The sequence below is a fragment of the Scardinius erythrophthalmus genome (assembly GCF_964197995.2).
Source record: "Scardinius erythrophthalmus genome assembly, chromosome: 22".
Taxonomy (NCBI): Eukaryota; Metazoa; Chordata; class Actinopteri; order Cypriniformes; family Leuciscidae; genus Scardinius; species Scardinius erythrophthalmus.
The window spans coordinates 30,427,333-30,448,602 of record NC_138242.1 but is presented as its reverse complement, the minus strand read 5'-3'; the positions used below and the strand labels follow the sequence as shown (position 1 = coordinate 30,448,602).

General features: G+C 38.5%; 1 protein-coding gene and 1 gene segment (V, D, J or C); both read left to right on the top strand.

Annotated features, from left to right (window-relative positions):
* Positions 1-21,270, top strand: part of LOC308682903 (Ig kappa chain V region 4135-like) — a 1,009,768-nt gene that overhangs the window by 358,414 nt on the left and 630,084 nt on the right.
* Positions 19,621-20,937, top strand: kcnj12a (potassium inwardly rectifying channel subfamily J member 12a; the record flags this gene model as incomplete). The annotated part of the gene is made up of 1 exon (XM_081353475.1): positions 19,621-20,937. One exon carries the CDS (start codon positions 19,621-19,623, stop codon positions 20,935-20,937), a length of 1,317 nt encoding a protein of 438 aa, XP_081209601.1.

Sequence of the window (21,270 nt, the reverse complement as noted above, 5' to 3'; positions counted from 1 at the left end):
AGCGGTTTGATCATATCACTGAATCTGAGAGAGAGTGTAGGGATTCTTGTCTTAGCAAACACCACATCAGCTTCTCATGAAGCTTGCGGATAAGAAAGAGAGAGAAGGGCACCATGGGAAAGGCCTACTTTTCTGCCCAAAGACGCTCAGATTAAAATAACTCAAACTAGCAGGGGAAAAACACAAGGATGAGCAAACAGAAGCGTTCTGCATGTGCATTTCTGTGTGTGTGTGTGTGTGTGTGTGTGTGTGTGTGTGTGTGTCACCTGGGCATCAACAGGGGACATGTACCGAGTGAGGCAGGTGCGTGTGTGTGATGTGTCCAGGTAGTATTTTGGGGCTTTCTAAAAACGGGCAGCACCGTGACGGCCCTGCAGTAGTGTGTGTGAGGTGTGTTACCCTGATGGTTCTGTAAGTGACACTATGCACCGTATACACACGAGTATGGACCGTGTTTCACGAACCTGCCACTTCCGATGAACTATGATTCATCTTATGGCTTTCTATTGTGCCACCTGTCTTATTGTGGTGTTATTGGCCAATTTCAAGGTTAAAAGACCTAAAAGTAGGTCCAGTATATTAACTCTATATCACTTGATGAAATATACGGTTATAAGTTATTAGTAAAATATACAGGCATACTGTAAAACTGGAATTTTTGGCACCCACAGCTCCCAGTTTTCCACCATACATTTAACATGTTTTATTCAGTGTGAAGCAGGTGAAAGAAACTTTGCCTGTTTTTGCAGAGCAGTCAGACTCCAGTTCGTCCTGTTTTCTGATCAGTTTTCATAAGAATATAGGCTCAATCTAAAGAAGAAAGAAGAAAAGAAAAAGAAATTAAATTTGCATACAGAAAATTAAGTCTATTTTTGACCATTACATTTTTTTTACATTATTTTCATGCCAATTAAACAGTTGTTTTTGACATTACAATAAAAAATGGATTCATGACATTTAACAAATTATTTAAATGAATATCATGAAACTATTAAATGAATTATTTCAAATTTCTTTGTGCCAAATATTAGGATATTTCCTTTGTTCTTTTGTTTTTGGGGTAATAATAAAATAAAATAAAAAAATAAAATAAAATTGCATATAGAAAATTAAGCCTACATAATGAATTAAGTTCATTACATTTTTTAACATTATTTTCATGACATTTACAAGTTTTTTGCACAATAAAAATTACTTTAAAGTCATGAAAATGCAAGAAATCATAAGCTCCTTAAAACTTAATTTTCTTTTTTTAATAAGACATTTGCATACAGAAAATGCAGCCCAGCATTACGATAAAAATGTCATGAAATATTGTCACAATGCAATAATTCAAAAAAGAATTTGAAAAGACTTATTGTAAATATTATTTATTGCTTTTTTGTGTAAATTTGATCTTGACTACTAATTAGAAGTGATTGAAGACAGATCTCCCTATGCTGGTGTAGAAAAAGTCATTTTCGTAAGATGATCTTACAAAATCATTTGCACTCATACACACACACACACACACAAATGTCCTTGTAACCTTATACAGACTTTTCTAATTACATTACCCTACACAACTAATTGAAACTCCCTTAAAGATGAGTGTGTGTTAATTCACTAATCCTTTTTGGATATCCGTTACTAATTTGATATCTTCAAGGTATTGTATGTTATTGATACACACACACACACACACACACACACACACACACACACACGGGACCTCCGCAGGGCCGCTGATGTGAGCGTCACCCCCGCGAGGCATCGTCCGAACACTGACACCCGTGATCAAACCCCACACAGTCCAGCTTCTGAGAGATTCATGACCACACGTTTGATGAACCTCATGTGACCTTTGATAACCAGAACCAGAAAAATACACAAATACTGGGTGAAATAGTTGACATGTTATGACATTAAATTATGACTACAGAGGATAAGTAAGTGTGGTGTACAGTTGGATTCTCACATTGAAGCTTTTAAATATATATATATATATATATATATTTTAATTTCTGGCACTGTATGTGGCAGTATCCATGACAACCGAACTGAGGCTCACTAAAGCCCAGCAGTGTGTTGGTGTGATGCGTTTAAGTGTGTCCGCGAGACAAAGGGAGACACCGAGGAGGAACTGCTGGTCATCACATGATAACGGCTTCTGTCGCACATTTCAACACATTCACCAGAACTTTGCACTGTTGATCTTACAATTTGTTCAAGAAAACCAAAACAAATTCCTCATAACAATAATCTCACTCAGCCAATAATTTTCACAATCACCACTTCTCAGATTGGCGTGATGTTAGTGACTCAAATGAGATTTCAGAGGGCCTTCTCGCCCTACAGTGACCCACGCAGAGGTTCAGTGGAAAAGTGCAAGCCGTGCTGTGATGGATAAGCACTGAATTAGTCCGGCTAAATCCATGTGCACTGATGGGAACAAAGAGGGAATGAGGGGTCCGGACACAGAGCGGAAACACTGCATTACAGCAAAGCCTGGGAGAATGAAGCTGATGCAACAGCCCAGATATGACCAGAACACACACACACACACACACACACACGCATTTATCAACACAGTGTTGCTCACCACACCTTTACGATGGTATCAGACCATGTTAGGTCACTACTGAGTTACAATATTCATATATACAATATTACACAAACTGATTAACCATGTTATTTACTTGGCATTTTAACAAATACTATTGCTGGTGGGATATAATGTAACTCTCTTAATAATAGCAACTGAACTTTTTATGTATAATCATTGTTTGTTTATAAATTCAACAACAGCTGTCCGGATCACCTCAGAAAAAGAAAAAGATTATAGATTATTTTATTTATAATATTTTGCATAAAGATTAGGCTTTTATTCTCCATTCTTCTTATATAACACATTGTTTTTTTTTTTTGTTTTTTTTTATCATCATAAAGGCACAACAAATACTACCATCTATTAAATCATTAATATATTTAGTTAAAAATGATATACCCTGGCTTACGTTCAAATGTTTTGGGTCTGTAACATTTTTTTTTATGCTTTTTTTTTTTAAAGAAGACTGCTCACCAAAGATGCATTTATTTGATCAAAAACACACAAATAAAACATTATAAAAGAAAATATTATTATTATTATTTAGAATAACTGTTTTGTATTCTAATATATTGTAAAATGTAATTTGTAATCAAAGCTGATTTTTCAGCATCATTACTCCAGTCTTCAGTGTCACATGATCCTTCAGAAATCATTCTATTATGATGATTTATTGCTCAAGAAACATTTATGATTATTATCAATGTTGAAAACATTAATATTTTTGTGGAAACTGTAATATGTTTATTTTTTTCAGGATTCTTTAATAAACAAAGTTCAAAAGAACGGCATTAATTTAAAATTGAAATCTTTTGTACTATTATAAATGCGTTACTGTCACTTTTGATCAATTTAATGCATCCTGGTATCAATTTCTTTAAATATATATCTCACTGACCCAAAAGTTTTGAATGGTAGAGTGTCATAATATTTCTGCATTACAGTAATGAGAACTTTGTTTATTTCCTCATAAAATAAACGTTTAAAGGGATAGTTCACCCAAAAATGAAAATTCTGTCAGTAATTACTCACCCTCATGTTGTTCCAACCCCGTAAGACCTTCGTTCATCTTCGGAACTCAAATTAAGATATTTTTGATGAAATCTGAGTGCTGGATCACTCCTCCATAGGCTTCTAAGACACTATAACTTGCTGGCCCAGAAAATGTATTAAAGACATTGTTGATATAGTCCAAGTGACTACAGTGGCTCAATCTTAAGTTTATAAAGCGACGAGAATACTTTTTGTGTGCAAAAACAAACAAAAATAACGACTTTATTCCACTTTTCATTTCCTTCTCTCTGGACCTTGAGTCTTTTTACGTAGTGTAATAGCGTAGCGCGTCTGTGTTTTACGTCACCACGTATCACACATGACCAGAGTCGCCCAATAGTGAGCCTACGTGGTGACGTGAAACACAGACCCGCTACGCTATTACACTACGTGAAAAAACTCGAGGCCCAGAGAGAAGGAAATGAAAAGTGGAATAAAGTCGTTATTTTTGTTTGTTTTTGCACACAAAAACTATTCTCGTCGCTTTATAAACTTAAGATTGAGCCACTGGAGTCACTTGGACTATATCAACAATTTCTTTAATGCATTTTCTGGGCCAGCAAGTTATAGTGTCTTAGAAGCCTATGGAGGAGTGATCCGGCTCTCAGATTTCATCAAAAATATCTTAAAGGGGGGGTGAAATGCTCATTTTCACTCAATCTCCTGTTAATCTTGAGTACCTATAGAGTAGTATTGCATCCTTCATATCTCCAAAAAGTCTTTAGTTTTATTATATTATATTAAGAAAGATAGGAAGTACCGAGTCTTTCCGGAAAAAAACGAGCGGCTGGAGGCGGGCCGTGTGGGCGAAGCTAAAGCCAGTAACAACACACAGAGACAATAGATTAGAAGCAGTTTTACTCACCGAACCTTTATCATTGTGACTGCTCGATCCTTAAGCATTAGACGATCTGCAAATCCGTCGATCTGGGCTTTGTTTATAAAACAATCATCGTCGAAATGCAGGAAACAAACAGTCTACACAACTCCGTTTATGCTCAGGAAAAACAAACTCCATCCACGGGTGCCTTAACGCCGGGTTCTTTGGGAATCTGTGCAGGGTTGTCTTGCCTTGGCAACCAAAAACACACTTCTTTGGTGACATTGGCTTCCCAAAAGCCGGGCAGGGCGCTTTGATGGCGAACTGCTTTCACTCTCTTGCTCTAGTCTACGGATGTGTGCGCGCCCGCGATCTTACCGGAGAAGTGCCCTTAGGACCCATATTAGGAAATTCCGTTACATCTGACGTCACACATACCCATACTCGAAAAAAACTTTCCGAAACTTGTGACAAACCGGAAGGACAATTTTTGGAACAGAAATACTCCTTCAAACGTGCAGTTAAATTTTTGAAACTTTGTCCATGTTTAGCATGGGAATCCAACTCTTTAACAGTGTAAAAAACTCAGTATGCATGAAATAGCATTTCACCCCCCCCCTTTAATTTGTGTTCCGAAGATGAACGAAAGTCTTACGGGGTTGGAACAACATGAGGGTGAGTAATTACTGACAGAATTTTCATTTTTGGGTGAACTATCCCTTTAATTTATGATCTGAATATGTAGTTTTTAGTATGTCAAAACATTTCATTATTCAAAATGAATTCAATGAACAGACACAGTTACATCACTCTCTCTCTCTCTCTCTCTCTCTCTCTCTCTCTGTGAACTGCCTGAAGTTAGACCTTCTTGTCACTCCACCATATGCCTCAGCCAGTCGGCATATGCCTGACCAACCCATTTACCAAACACACACACTCTGCCAGAGTCCTGCTGCGTTAAATGTCTATCTCATGCTGTATGTCCATTCACACACCACTCCAAATCAATAGTCGACCTTTCGTCACCCTCATATCACTCCAAGCCTGTATGCTGGTATCTAGTTGAACACAAAGTAGACATTTTTGATGAATGATTATGCAGCTTATGCCGTACAATAATTGAAGAGACTAAGAAAACACAAAGTCTTCTGAAATCATATGGAAGACTGAAGAACAGACTGACATTTAAATAGTTATTCACTAGTAATTTTCCCCTTCTCATGCCTTATTCTGCATTCATGCCCAAAACTCCAAATTGGCATTGTTCAATTACAACACACAATTAGCACACAGAACCATTTTTGCGCTTTTTTTGGTGCTTGACAGACATGGACATATGAAGTGTCAATTTATGCAAAAATGCTGCGTAACAATTATTATTTTTAAATCCACAAAAACAACAACATACAGGTTTGGAACGACACGAGGGTCAGTAAAAATAGCCAGAATTTGTATGTCTTTTATCACTGTATTTGCAGTGAATGTGGGATGTTCATAAAGCTCATAAACTCTATGTTATAGAATTATAGATCAGTATTATAGATATAATACTCTTAGTATTATAGATCAGGTTTGGGTTGCCATATAATGTGCTACTTTAAAAAAAAAAACTATTTTAGGTGAAAACTGTATTTATTTTTTATGCCACATAGTAGTTTTGTACATATACCTACACACACACACACACACAATTATTTTTGTTTATCTTGGTGCAAGCATACACAACTATATTCTCTGACTGATTTAGAGATAAGAAATGCTTAAACATGTCAAAACAAATGTTGATTTATTGTCTTTTTTGAAAAGCAACAACAAAAATAAGTTAAACTTCAAATATTTTAGGATGAATTATGAATGTAAAGCATATTAACTAATGAACAATATGTTTTTAGTCTTTTTCAACCAGTCCACAGAGAAGTCATTAAGTCATCTAGAATGTTCTATAACCTTCGCATCAGCAATTTTCTGGAGGAACTCATAAAGACCTAAAATAATGCAGACAGGAACAGATCTCTTGGCTGCAATGTGTGTGTGTGTGTGTGTGTGTGTGTGAGAGAGAGAGTGTGTTCTGGACTAAACTGGGTTCTGCTGGCAGATGGATTTAACTCCCTGAGAGGCTAACCGGCTACAAATAGCACCAGTCACACATACACACACACACACAAACACTTGTCAATGCTCAGGCAGACACACATCACTCTCACGATTTATCTCTTCGACACACACACACGTCTCTCTCCATCATGAGAGGTCCTTAATGTTAAGGAGGCTAAAATTAGCACTAAAGAGCTGATGAAGTTTACAGCCAAGAAAACCTTACAGGACAAACAGGTGGTAAAAAGAGAGCAAAAGAGGACATTCTCTTGTCCAATTTTTCCCATGATGCTCTGTGGCTGGCACAGACCTGGCACACTCGTGGAGAGCCCCGCTGAGAATCGGCCAATCAGAGGGAAGATCCGCCCCCAGGAGCCGTCGAAGCACATCACATCTCACGACCAGAGAAAGTGGCACGACACTCGCACACTCGACACTGACCCGCCTGTGTGTGTGTGTGTGCGCGCAGAGATGGAGGAATGGATTTATAATAAATATAAGTATCGAGTTTATTTTGGTCACCAGAAATTATATACCAAATTTTCTAAAATATTTAAATATTACATATTGCAACTGCAAAAGGAACCTATAGGCCTAGTTATTTATCATAACATACTGCAAGTCTAACCTATATTAACCCATATTAAGTGTTATATAATATTTCAAAATTATAACATTTTAATATAGAAAATTATATTATTTCATTATTATTGTGGCAAAATACAAAAAAAGCTTTATGGTTGTGAAATGTGACCTGGATGTGTTTCTGTGAGACTGTGAACTGTGAGACGTGTGTGTGGGTCTCTCTCAGTCACAGGGTGTTTAGCGCTGATCTCGGTCTGTCATTACGAGTCCGCGGGTGTGAAAAACTATCGGCCATTAGATCCGCACTGCTATCACCTCTGTCCTCGCTTCTGTCTCTCTCCATCCCTCCATCTCTCTACAGCCTCCCCTCCACCTCAACTTTAACCCAACCTGTCTCTCTCTTTAACCTTGCTGAGTCGGGCTCTCTCATCTCCCCACACACACACACACACTAACCCGGCCCCTAAACCTACCCATCACACACAACTTTCTACATTTTTGCATTTCCAAAAAACTCCCCACAATGTAATATAAACCTGTACACACACACACACACACACACCAACGTGCACACACACACAATAACCCGGCCCCTAAACCTACCCATCACACACAACGTTCTGCATTTTAACATTTTCAAAATGTAATGTACAATGTAATATAAACCTGTACACACACACACACACACAAACACATACACACCAATGTGCGCACACACACACTCACACACACACTAACCCGACCCCTAAACCTACCCATCACACACAATTCTCCGCATTTTTACATTTAAACTCCCCACAATGTAATATAAACCTGTACACACACACAAACACACACAAACAAACAAACACACACACACACACACACACACACACACACACACACACACACACACACACACACACACTTCAGTAGATATGTAAATAAGAACACCCCATGGACTTCAAACTGGACATTTTTTAATTAAGTTTAACTAATTATAATGACTACAGAGTAACTCAACCCAAATTCTACCACTAAAAGAAAACTTTTGGATATACTCCTTTTGCATGAAAATCAAACTGGATTTTATAACATTTAAAGGGATAATTCACCCAAAAATTGGGTCATAATTTACTCACCCACAAGTTGTTCCAAACCTGTATGGGGTCAATGGGGTCCATCAACTGTTCGGTTACCGACTTTATTCAGAATATCTTCTTTTGTGTACAGCAGAAGAAACTCATACAGGTTTGGAACAACTGAATTTTTGGGTACGATTTGATGGATGGATGGATGGATGGATGGATGGATGGATGGATGGATGGATGGATGGATGGATGGATGGATGGATGGATGGATGGATGGATGGATGGATGGATGGATGGATGGATGGATGGATGGATGGATGGATGGAAGAAGCTACAAATTTGACTTGCTTTACGGCAAGCATTAGATTATTATAATCATTATTTTGTTTTTCTTCGTTTCTGATGTCGCAATACATCATACTTTCATAAAATCATGCAACATACTCTACCTTGTCAGTGGACATCGTTCATTCCAAAGCCGGTGCTGGATAAACAAATAGCCTACGTGCCACAGTATAGGCAATATGATTTACAACAGCGGTAATGGACAATTCCGCATCCAACCTGTAGGGGGACCGAAGAGGAAAAGTTCTTTGGTGTTGCTTTAAGAGCCTCCAAAAATAATCTTAGAAACAAAAGTAAAATCAGCAGATGCTAAAGATACTAAATACCGGGCCACTAGAATGCAATAATTATAAATGAATATGAATAAAACACACAACCACAAAATAATAATGTATTAGGCACTGTAGCGTTACTTTGATAAGATTTCACAATAAAATTACGACAATAAGGACAAAAACAATTGTCATTTTTAAAAAGATTTTTTTAAAAGCCATTGACCCAGTGGCATTCTGAGTGGTATTATAAAAATCACTAACAGCCCTATGAAAAGAGCAACATCTGAGTAATAAAATATTCTGCTGGGCAAACAGAGTCACACAGACAGAGTCACACTTAGTCACTGAATGTATCCCAGAACAAAATCATCACTGCAAACACACAGCGCAAAAAAAAGAACAATCAAAATATGAAGGTGTGAAAAGAGAGAATGGATAAGAAACAGAAAGCACATATTATGAAAGAGAAGAGAAACAATCAGAACTGGTTTTCTAAGGGCCCTATCTTGCACCCAGCACAACTGATTTTGTACACCGACCGACCGACGCATGTTTCATCCCTATTTTGCACCCGACGCACAGCGGATTTTTCCCTCCACAGACGCACGTCGGTAAATTAGGAAATGAACTTGCACTCAGGGGGGGCGGTTCAGTGAAAAAGAGGCGGCGTGTTCCGGCGCAAACGTTCCCTGGTGCTATTTTGCAGTTTCAGAAAACAATTCCGCCACAGACCAGGAGAAACCTCGTCTAAAGTCAGCGGCGCGTTTTCAGATGCTATTTTAAGGGCGCATGCTTGGCCATAATGTAGCGTGTGCACAACACACACACACTTTGCTTCTCTCATCTACACAGACGCAGCAGTTCTCATTTTTGCAAACCATACATTATTACAAGGAAAAATATTACCACACGAGGGAAATTATTGTGGTGTCCATGAAGATGTGAAAAATTAGGCATAAATCTACCTTACACATTTACCCAAATTATTATAAGCTAATTTGGGTGGGTTGCTCCCATCCCCATACAATGTCACTTCTGTCTTTTACGGCCCTGACGAGAACGTCGGTCTCCTCGGCTGTGAACCGCTCCTGGCGTGCGTCTGGCAAATCCGCCGTTATAATAGCAATCCGCCATGGAACAAGCACACCTGCTCTTAAAGGGAATGTGAGATGTTGCTCTGATTGGTTTATTTCACGTTACGCCCAAACCACACCTATGAGTAATGAAGCGACTTCAGACCAACCCATTTTAGATTTGCGTTTTAGACTTTAGATTAGATCCGCCCACAAAGTTACTTGCGTTTCGCGTTTGATACTTGCATTTCAGATCGTTAAAATAGGGCCCAAAATCTGAGAGAGAGAGAGAGAGAGAGAGAGATAGATAGATAGATAGATAGATAGATAGATAGATAGATAGATAGATAGATAGATAGATAGATAGATAGATAGATAGATAGATAGATAGATAGATAGATAGATAGATAGATAGATAGATAGAGAGGGATACAGAGAGAGGGATAGAGAGAGAGAGAGTTCTCAGAACATTAGTCTGCATGTGGGAGGACAAGAATCATCTATTTTACATTTCCAGAAGCGAACAGAACACAGGAGTCTGAAGAGAGGGATGCAAGTAAACCAGGAGCTGCTTACTGTAGCTAGCGGGGTTTTTAGTCAAGTATCACTATTTTTAGTGATCCTACTTGGGGTTAGTGATTTGAACAAACTAAAACCCCAACTTATCCTATCTGAGCTACTGAATCATTCCTGAAATCATGCGGCTTGTTGTGCAACTGTGCTAAAAACACTCTAAACACTTTAAGCAACCCTATAGTAAGGCCCTAACAACCCCTAGAAATGTCATAGCAACATGAAAACAGCCCAAACTGAATTGCAACGTGTTAAAAACAATCAGAAAATCTTAGTAACTTCCCTGAACACCCTAGTAACCACAAAGCAACATCTTTACATTCCAAAAAGCAACTATATCTGCATGTTAAAAATACTTAGAACACTTGGCACATCCTAACTGTGGAAAGTTTTGTAAGGGAAAACACCATTCACATTTTTCTTTAAAACGTATAAAAATGATGTAATGTGTTTCTTTTTTTAGCGCTGCAGAAAGGCCGCACTGACTGCTGCACATGCATCAGTGTGAGCGCTCTTCAACAGGTTTGTGTGTCATGCTCTGGTTTTAGCCTCCAGTGCTTCACATTTCCATCTATCTATCCGTTTCATTTTTGGAAACTGTGATGCTGCCGAGCTCAAGATCACCATGGAGACCCTGACTCTCTCCAGGAAACACCTCAAACGCCGCAAAGAGCTGAGAGTGTGCCAATCACCATGGAGACTTCAAGTGTTCAGAACCTGCCTGCTGGACACACACACACAGAGAGAGAGAGTTTCACAACAGTTTTAATGAAAACTGACATCTTCACAGTTTTGTGGGTAAAAACAGAACCGCTGATGTTTGGTAGGTATCAAAAATTCTGAGCTAAAATTGTGGCAAATACTTAAAACTCTTCTGGTAAAACTAGAAGAAAAGCATCACTGTTAGTTACAGTTAGTAATATTTTGTGATACTAACAAAATAACTAAAGTTCAATGCGTCGGTCATCCATATTTTTTGCATTATTTATTAAAAGCATGTCAAATCCAATTGCATTACTGTAATGAAAAAAAATCATACATTATGATAGCCTTTTATACATTTTGATTTTATAATAAAAAATGGTAAAACTTTACAATAATGTCTCACATTAAATGCATTAGCAAACATGAAATAACAATGAGCGATACATATTTTAAAGCATTTATTAATCTTTGTTAACATCAGTGAGTGTGAAAATCTAATTGTTTCACTGTTAGTTACTTCCAAGAGCATTAATTGTTAACAAATACAACTTTTGATTTTAAAAATTTAGATTTTAAAAGTTATCTAATATAGTTAAATAATGTTAACAAATGAAACATTAAAGGGATAGTTCACTTTGAAATTAAATTTTGGTATGTTTTAGCTTACCTCAAGGGCATCCAAGATGCAAGTGTCTTTGTTTCCGCAGTAGTTTCAATTTTTATATTTTTAGGTCAAACCGTTCTTGTCTGTCTAAAACATACAAAAATTTAATTTCAAAGTGAACTATCCCTTTAATGTAAAGTGTTAATTATTGCACTACAATACTTTTTACTACAATACAGTAAATATATATATATATATATATATATATATATATATATATATATATATATATATATATATTAAAGCTGTAATATATTTATACATTATAATGGTGTGTTGTACTGCCTTTAATATTTGCTAATTTTATAATTAAATACAATTATTGTACTATAATACTTTACTATTATACAGTAAAAATTTAAATTATAAAACATTAATACATTATAATAGTATTTGTTGTACTGCCTTTAATATTTGATGATTTTATAATTAAAGTTATTGTACTATAACACTCTTTACTATTGTATAGTAAATATAATTAAATTCAATTGTAAAATAAAGTAAAATAAAATATTAAAACTATTAATATAGTATTTGTTAATTTGTACTGATTTTATTGTTAAATTAATGTATTATAAGGTTTAATACACTACAAATGACTGTATTACAGTCCTGAGAATCTAATAAGAATGATAAAACAGTACAGTAATGGCATTGTGATTTGGTAGTAAAATTTGCTCAGATGTCATGAAATTATCACGAGTGCTGTGGGAAAATGTCAGACACACAAGCAAATAAAAAACCTTTTCATGGAGGAAGATGAGAAAGTTAGTGAGGTTTTCTCTCTCTCTCTCTGTGTGTGTGTGTGTGTGTGTGTGTGTGTCCGTATGACCACAGCAGAGCATCAAGTGACAAAACGCTGGAGCGCCTGTGCCGTGGGAGGGAGAAACGAGCGGGTGGGGTGAGAGAGATCGAGAGAGAACGAGAGAGACGGACAGAGATGAGAAAAGTGCAGCACTGATAGATCTGATGGCAGATGAAGATGAAGCAAGCAGGTGCATGAGAGACAACTGCCGTAACTCCCTCGTTCTGGGGGACAAGAAGATCTGACTGAGTGCAGAAAGAAAAGAGGACAGTGTTTAATCCATCAGGAGTGGAGGAGAGGAGGAGGAGGAGGACATGCACTTCTCCAAACTCAAGTATCTCTTCATGACTTTCTGCCTATCACGAGCTCACTGAAGCTTTGATTCACTCAGAACTCATTGCTCGTTCACTTACTCACCTGGAGTGAGTGTTTGGGGCCGTTTCTCTGTTTCTGGTTTGGAATATATGTGCTTTAAAAAAAAATGGGAAGAATGAAAAAACAAGTGGAACATAGGATATGAATCTGAAATGGACAATGAGTGTGTGTGAGGTCGAGATGGCAGAGCTCTGGATCCCCATCACGAGCTGCACAAGCTCTCATCAAATGCTCCAGTTTGGATAACGCAACCACAACGCCATAGCACACTTGTCCTGTCTTTGTGCACACACACACACACACACACACACACACACACACACACACACACACACACACACTCACACACACACACACACTCAGAGGGCGAGGACCCCTTACAAAACGCAAGGTAAGCAACATCCGTCTAAAACTTTACCATGTGTTGCTATTTGATATACTTTTAGCTGCTAGATTAAGAATCTCAATTATATGCATAATTTATTACATATTACATCACTGCTGTCAATGCAAATTAAAACAATGCTCTAAAAATAAACTGACAAAGTTCATAAAGGGTTAAACAATGACTGCACAGCAGCTGTGGTCTATGAGTTTATTACCGCATCAAATACGAGCACAAGTATAGCCTAAAACTAACAGAACTATTGAACAAACTGTTTAGATACAGTAAACATGAAATAAGAAGGTAATATGAAATAACTAGTAAATAATATTACAATTATATTTCATTACATACAATATTTATATTAATAATAAGAAATATTAACACTAATTAATTATTTAACAGTTATTTTAACTCCCAATTGGATAAATGTTTTAATGTGCGCTGGGAAGAATCAGTCACTGAACTTCATTAGAACATCGTTAACTGACCCGATTATAATGACCTGATATTGAGCAGAAAGTTATGCATACTAAGTATGCATGCGTGTTTTTCCGAGCGTGCTGTAGGAATATTTCTGCTGCCATCTGAGTCAAGTAAAAATAAGCCGTACTTATAATAGTGCAAGAATGGACCGAATGAGCCTGTAAACTCACGTCTTTATCTCTGATATTATTTCCCTGAGATTCCAATAGTGAAATACATCATAACACACTTCAAGCTTTGAATAACGAACCCACACAGCAAACACTAAAAGAAAACTTTACGCATTTACTTATGAATTGTTTTCCTAAATGTCTGGTCAGATTTAGCTCACTAAAGTCCCCGTTTCGCACATGCTTCTTTTCAGGAACTACTTGTGACACAGAACGCAATGTGTGCACAGATGAACGTGTGTGTGTGAGAGTATGACGGTCATTTTAATGTCATCCGTTACCCTGCTAAAGAGGCCAGAGCTCCTCTCACTCCTGCTGCCTCCAAACTACTCATTCATCTGATACACGTTTAAAAATAAAGGGTCTTTATCGACATTTATCAATGCTTTCATTAAGAACCTTTGACATCCACCTTTGCATTGCACAGAAGGTTCTTTATGGTGGAAAAAAGTTCTTCACAATAAGAAAAAAGATGGTCCTTCTGTGGTATTGCTGCAAAAATCCCATTCTGGAACCCTTTATTTTTAAGAGTATTTTATAGTATTTATTTACACAGGTTAAAATGATAAAGAATCACCACCATCAGGATGATGACCAACAAAACAATGTAAAATCCACATGCATATGAATAATTCAACCAGACGTGTAGAAATGCATCACTGACCACTTTCACATGGACACAAACAATCCGACTGGGGCTTTACTCTGCATAATACATTATTTGTTGAACTTGCATTGCTCATGCAGCGACTTATGTTTAGTTTTTTTGCTTTTTGAGGCACAGCTGAGCATGTAATTGTCCGGTACCTGTGCCATTAAACACAAAAATTCTAATAAGACATTATTAAAATAGTACAGTAAAAATGTAACTATGAGCAAAGTTTCAAGTTCAAATATGAATATGCATGAAAAGGCTTTTTAACAATATAGGCTTGAATATTAATTCTGAATTTCTATTTATAATTTGAATAATTATCATTTTAACATTACCTAATGATTTGTCAAGCATTGCATAATGCAATTTTTTTAAGTGTTACCAAATTGCTGTGAAATAACTGCTTGACACAGAAACTGCATGAAGAAAACAGCAGGTAATGTCAGATTAGCATTAAATACTGCAGAAAACTAGGCTACACGCAGCGAACATGGAGTCATTAATCATGATATTCTCCATATCATAAGAACGGCTCTGTTAGGATGTCAAAAGACGTTAAAAGAAAAATGTCAGTCTGTCACATTTAAACTAAGTCAAATACTCCTATATTTGGAGACTAACGTAGGCTTGAAGTTCAGGTCAGTTCATCGTCAAATACAACCAAATCAACATATGCAACCTCAAAGTACATTGTAGGAAAATGTAATTCTGGCGTCACAGTAATTCCTCTCATCTGGACAGAATCTCACCTGCCATCTCAAGGTTTCTGCAAAGTTAGATGATGATAAAAAGCAATTCAATACTGCAAATTATTAAATAATTAATCAACCACATGGTAACCTGATTAAAAGCCAACAGAGAGAATTTGAGAGTGACAAACCGTTGGTTTATCTATCGCAACTAGAGATGCTGTCAACATTGCAGCATCTGTTGATGTGACCTGGTAGTCTTGTTCTTTTAGTCAGATTAAATTCTATTTTTGACTTGACGTACTGTAACAACTTTTAATTACAAAAAAATGCTTGTTAAATTGACTTTAAAATGAATTAAAGCAAAACAATTGTTTCTACTTAATCTAATTGTGTCCAATCTACTTAAATATGTAAAACTTCAAAGTTTACTTTCGTTTTCTGAGTTGAAATTTTGCAGCATTAACTGAAACTGGGCAGTGGATTTTTAGTTCCCAGTGTGCTTTGCATGGCTTGATCAGGAGAGAATATGTTGAAATTAAGTGCTATTTTATGTGTTTTTGACTAAAGGGAAAGACCTGTTTAATGTTCAGTTATGTATGACATTTAAACATTCAATAACATCACAAGTTCATATTACTCACTTTTTATAAGGAATTATTAGTTGGCATTGTATTTACTCAACATTTGGGATGAACATTACCCAAACAAATAAGAGTGCAAATTGTTACCTAAATTTGATTGAGTACGTTTGTTTTTACAGTGATGCTTCAATATGCAAGTATATTGAGCAAACACCGTAAACTTAATGTCATGCAACAATAGCTCATTTGTGTTAGGGTAAATTCTTTATATTTTCATTTCCAAAAACCCTAACTCTGTCATTCCCATGACCTACATTCTGCTCCGCTTCGGTTCACGGACAGACATCATGACATTCCCCGGTCAAATCTGCTGCTACAACCTAGAACTCACCGTTCCCTTACAAGTCAACTACCTCCTGAGGGTGAACCATAGCCCAAAAATCAGCCAGCACACCACCATACATCACAACTTTAGTTACAATCTCATTCACTTTTTGATAAAAGATCGCTTCTTGTTCATGCACAATACTCCACAATTTGTTACATTTCTACATCTATGCAGAACAGTTGCTAAAGTGCTATTTCTACCTGATCTGACCCTTAAAATCACTTTCACTGGTGCAATTGTGTATTTTTGTTTTGCTTAAAACTTATCTAATCACATGAAAACATTGCGTTTACTTTTTACAGTGAATGCATTTAATTGCATGAAAAAGTATGTTTTTATTCTGTGTAATTCATTTATTTAGATCTATTTACATCTTACCAATTTTACGTTTTAGTTGCAGGATTGCAGATTTTTATCTAAAGCATTCACAAGCTTTCTCTTTCAAACTCTGTTACTCGAGACAACTGTGGCCTGATGCTGTTGATGGCCCTGAAATGATGCAAGACACCGAGAGCTCAGAGACAAGACAACACTACGGTGTTTCTGTGTGTGTATGAATGCATGAGTGTGCACAGATCAGGTGACATGTTTTCGGGTAGAAGGCAGACAGCACAGAGACGCTTCAGCCGCTGTAATTATGTAATGATGTTATCATACATCAGTATCAGTATCACACCAAACAAACAGACCCTGTTATGAAAATTGTGAAAAGGAAGGGAAAAAAAGAAAATCACAAAAAGTGTAGGCCTATTCTCTTCATAGTTAACCATAGTAGCTAGATGGACCAAATCTAGAGAATACAGAATATCATTTAAACTTGAGGTAGGGCTGGGTCACACTGTACAATTTGGCCGTCTGAAGCAAATTTTGTAAATCCTTAAAGATTCCTCTGATCCTAGGCCAAAATCTAAAGTCTTTGATCGCTGGTTTGACAGGTCCGCAGACAGCCGATTAATGACCATTGCGATTAAAAGTGAAATTCTGGCAGCGTCAGAAGTTTTGAGGCACAGTCCTACAGTGTGACTTCTCCTATCAAATCAAAAACTTATAGGAACACAGAACCTGATTAGCGTGACGACGACAAACCAGAACTTGCTCCACACACAAGTTTTCAAGAAAAGCCATGATCAAAATTAACACTAGAGATTGTTTTTGTTTGCTGGCCACCATTTCTATCCCACATGAAATGCAGTTTAGTTACCGAACGTGTCACAGATTGATGATGTAAATCTCTAATGACAACTGAGACCCTACAGTGCTTACAATGGAGATCATGTTTGTACAGTCTGACAAGCAACAGTCGTAAAGGACTATAATAGATCATACAGTGTGCACACGGCTTTAGACCAGTAGGCACATCCACCCATATCCCCTAACAACCAACTAGCAACCCCGACACATGCTAAATTACACTTTAAAAGTGACACATAGCAACACCCTGGCAACCACCCACAACACCCTAGCATCATGGAAACTTTTGCACAAGTAAACACCACTTATAGTTTGTTCAGAAAATGTAAAGAAAATGCAAAGAGGTTATATATTACGGATTGCTCCGAGACTTGGGTTGAAGATCCAAATGCAGCTTTATTGGGACAATCCCAGTCCATATAAAGAGCAAAGGGGCAAACAATCCAAAAAAGCAACAGGGGAAAAAACACAGGCAAAAGGATAATCCAGAATATGGGCAGAGAATCAAATATAAAGCTCAGAAATGCAGTGTAACAACATACAAGACTTCGCAAAGAATGAGTGAAAACACAGGGAAGTGTTAACAAGATAATGAGACACAGGTGGAAGTAAAAAGATCATAATGAGTCAAGGCAATGGGTTATGATAACACTGATGCTCTCCAGAAGAACAGAAATCCATTTGAAATATAAATGGGAAGTGTAAGTGTGACAGTAATGACGTCGCTCTATGATATGCAGAAGCAGGCCAGACAAATAAGGCACGAAACCTCTCTGAGCGCTGACTGTATATATTTAGATATCAGGCCACAGGGTTTCCTCCCTTCTTGGTCTTTGTCGTACATCAGTTCTGTCTCTCTCCCCTATTTTTTGCTTCATAACCTTCATTTTTTCCAAGTCTTATGTTAATTTTCTGTGTATGCCCAGCTAACTCATCGCCCTCCCCCCCTTCAACCCACTTAGCGTCTCTAGAGGATTGTGGGACGGCACCCATGGCCAAAGCCTCATACAGACATTGGTCTCCTGAGTGTCTGAATGATGTGTTTAAAACTCAAGCATGTGTGCGCAAACACTCTCAAACACACACGGGGCACTCGCACAGAATCCAAAATTGTTAACACCCCTTTTACGTCATCTTTACTTTGGCGTTTCGGAGGGTAAGATTTGAGCCTCTTGAGGGACATCTGTGGTTGTGTGTGTGTGATCGGATAGCCAGAACATCTCTGTTGTGTTAAGCAGCTTTAAAACAGAGCTCTGATCAATAATGTAGAAGCTGAGAACAAAAACACATACATGAGAAACCTGAAATGAATCCAGAGAGGGTCCATGCCACGACACACTAATTTCATACAATATCCAGCCTGTGCAAAGCCAAACTAATATCATAAATATCAGCAAAACAACTGACCCCAAAACAAAACAGCCTCAATTCCTCTTTATGATCGTTTTTTGTCCAAACATCAATCACGCACCAATGTCACAGTCTGAATCGAGGTGAAAGTGAAGTAGGTGAAAACACTCCTTTTGGCACATTTTGTCTCTAAAATCTAGAGACCTTCCAACCTAGATTGCATTTTAAGGCATCAAGGGCCACAGATCTCCTTTCCATCACATTTTATGGCAGCATTGCATGTATTCTTCAGAAAGAAAGCAGAAAGACCTGCAACAAACTCATGAAACAGAGGAAGTAAGCAAAATAAAACAGTTTAGTTTTTACTATAAATGTAATTTTCTTTAATAAGCAATATATTTTCTATAATAATAAATACTGCAAATTGCTAAACCGATTACTTTGATATAAGACTGTTTTTATATGCAGAGTCACTCTCAAATGCCACCACTCTCATTCACAGTTTTATGAACTGATGATGATCTGTTTGTTTTTCCCAAGGGTCTGAGGAAACCGAAGTGCTTCTACTGTTGATTGGATCTGACCCAACATCACTACAACTAAACCACCCACCACCCTGGACTTGTACTACTACGAATCCGCTCCAAAAGAGAGGGAACACCAGATTGGAAAAATAGGAAGGTGGAGCGCTAAAGAGAATGAGCGTGGGTCGGATCGGTCGCTACAGTATCGTGTCGACGGAGGAGGATGCTCTGCGTTTAACCACCATGCATGGCGGAGGGATGAATGGATATGGCAACGGCAAAATCCACACTCGACGGAAAAGTCGCAACCGCTTTGTGAAGAAGAATGGCCAGTGCAATGTGCAGTTCACCAACATGGATGAGAAGTCCCAGCGCTACCTGGCGGACATATTCACCACTTGCGTGGACATCCGCTGGCGCTACCTAGTGATCGTTTTCACGCTAGTCTTCGTGATTTCCTGGTTGGCGTTCGGCTTGGCGTTTTGGGTTCTCGCGCTTCTCCACGGTGATCTGGACAACCCGGCGGGCGACGACAACTTCACGCCGTGCGTTCTGCAGGTGAACGGTTTCATCGCGGCGTTCCTGTTCTCAATCGAGACGCAAACAACCATCGGTTACGGGTTCCGCTGCGTGACGGAAGAATGTCCCGTCGCGGTGTTTCTCGTGGTCTTCCAGTCCATCGTGGGCAGCATCATCGACTGCTTCATGATCGGAGCAATCATGGCCAAAATGGCACGTCCTAAGAAGCGAGCGCAGACTCTATTGTTCTCGCAAAACGCCATCATCGCCATGCGTGATGGGAAACTGTGCTTGATGTGGCGGGTGGGGAACTTGCGAAAGAGTCACATCGTCGAGGCGCACGTCCGAGCGCAGCTCATCAAGCCGCGGGTTACGGTCGAAGGCGAGTACATCCCGCTCGACCAGCTGGACATCAATGTCGGTTTCGACAAAGGGCTGGACCGCATCTTCCTAGTCTCGCCAATCACAATCCTGCATCAGATCGACCAGGAGAGTCCTCTGTTCGGCGTCGCTAAGCAGGATCTCGAAACGGCGGATTTTGAGATCGTGGTCATCTTGGAGGGAATGGTGGAGGCGACGGCCATGACGGCACAGGCGAGAAGCTCCTACTTGGCTAGCGAGATCCTCTGGGGGCATCGATTCGAGCCGGTGCTGTTTGAGGAAAAGAACCAATACAAGGTTGATTACTCACACTTCCACAAGACCTACGAGGTGCCGTCCACCCCTCGCTGCAGTGCCAAGGACATGATGGAAAACAAGTACCTGGTGGTGCCCAGCGCCAACTCCTTCTGCTACGAGAACGAGCTGGCGATCCTGAGCCACGAAGAGGAGGACGACGACAGTCCGGAAAGGATAAAGCCAGAGCGAGCGAGGAGCCTCAGCCCGGAGAGAACGCCTCGACATGATTTCGAACGACTGCAGAACCCTCGCTGCGCGGAGCAAAGGTCATACCGAAGGGAGTCAGAGATATGAACCTTTACTATGACCTTTTTGATACTCGAATTTCATGTTTCGTTCCTGAAGACACTGGAGCTTCTAAAATGCAGAACAATGCAAAGTGCCATACGGAGAGAGTGAGCGAGTGAATGAGCAATGAACAAACGGGTGAATGTGTGAAAGCTGGAGCGACGTGTAGCGGAGGGGGGAGGCCGATTCGAAGAGAGAGAGAGAGAGAGAGAGAGAGAGAGAGAGAGAGGCAGTAGGAATCTTTTTATCCTGCACGGAAAACTTGAATCTTTTCCTCATTTTGTTTCATGATACTAGTTTAGCTGTTAAACTCTTGATTCTTAAAGGGATAGTTCACCC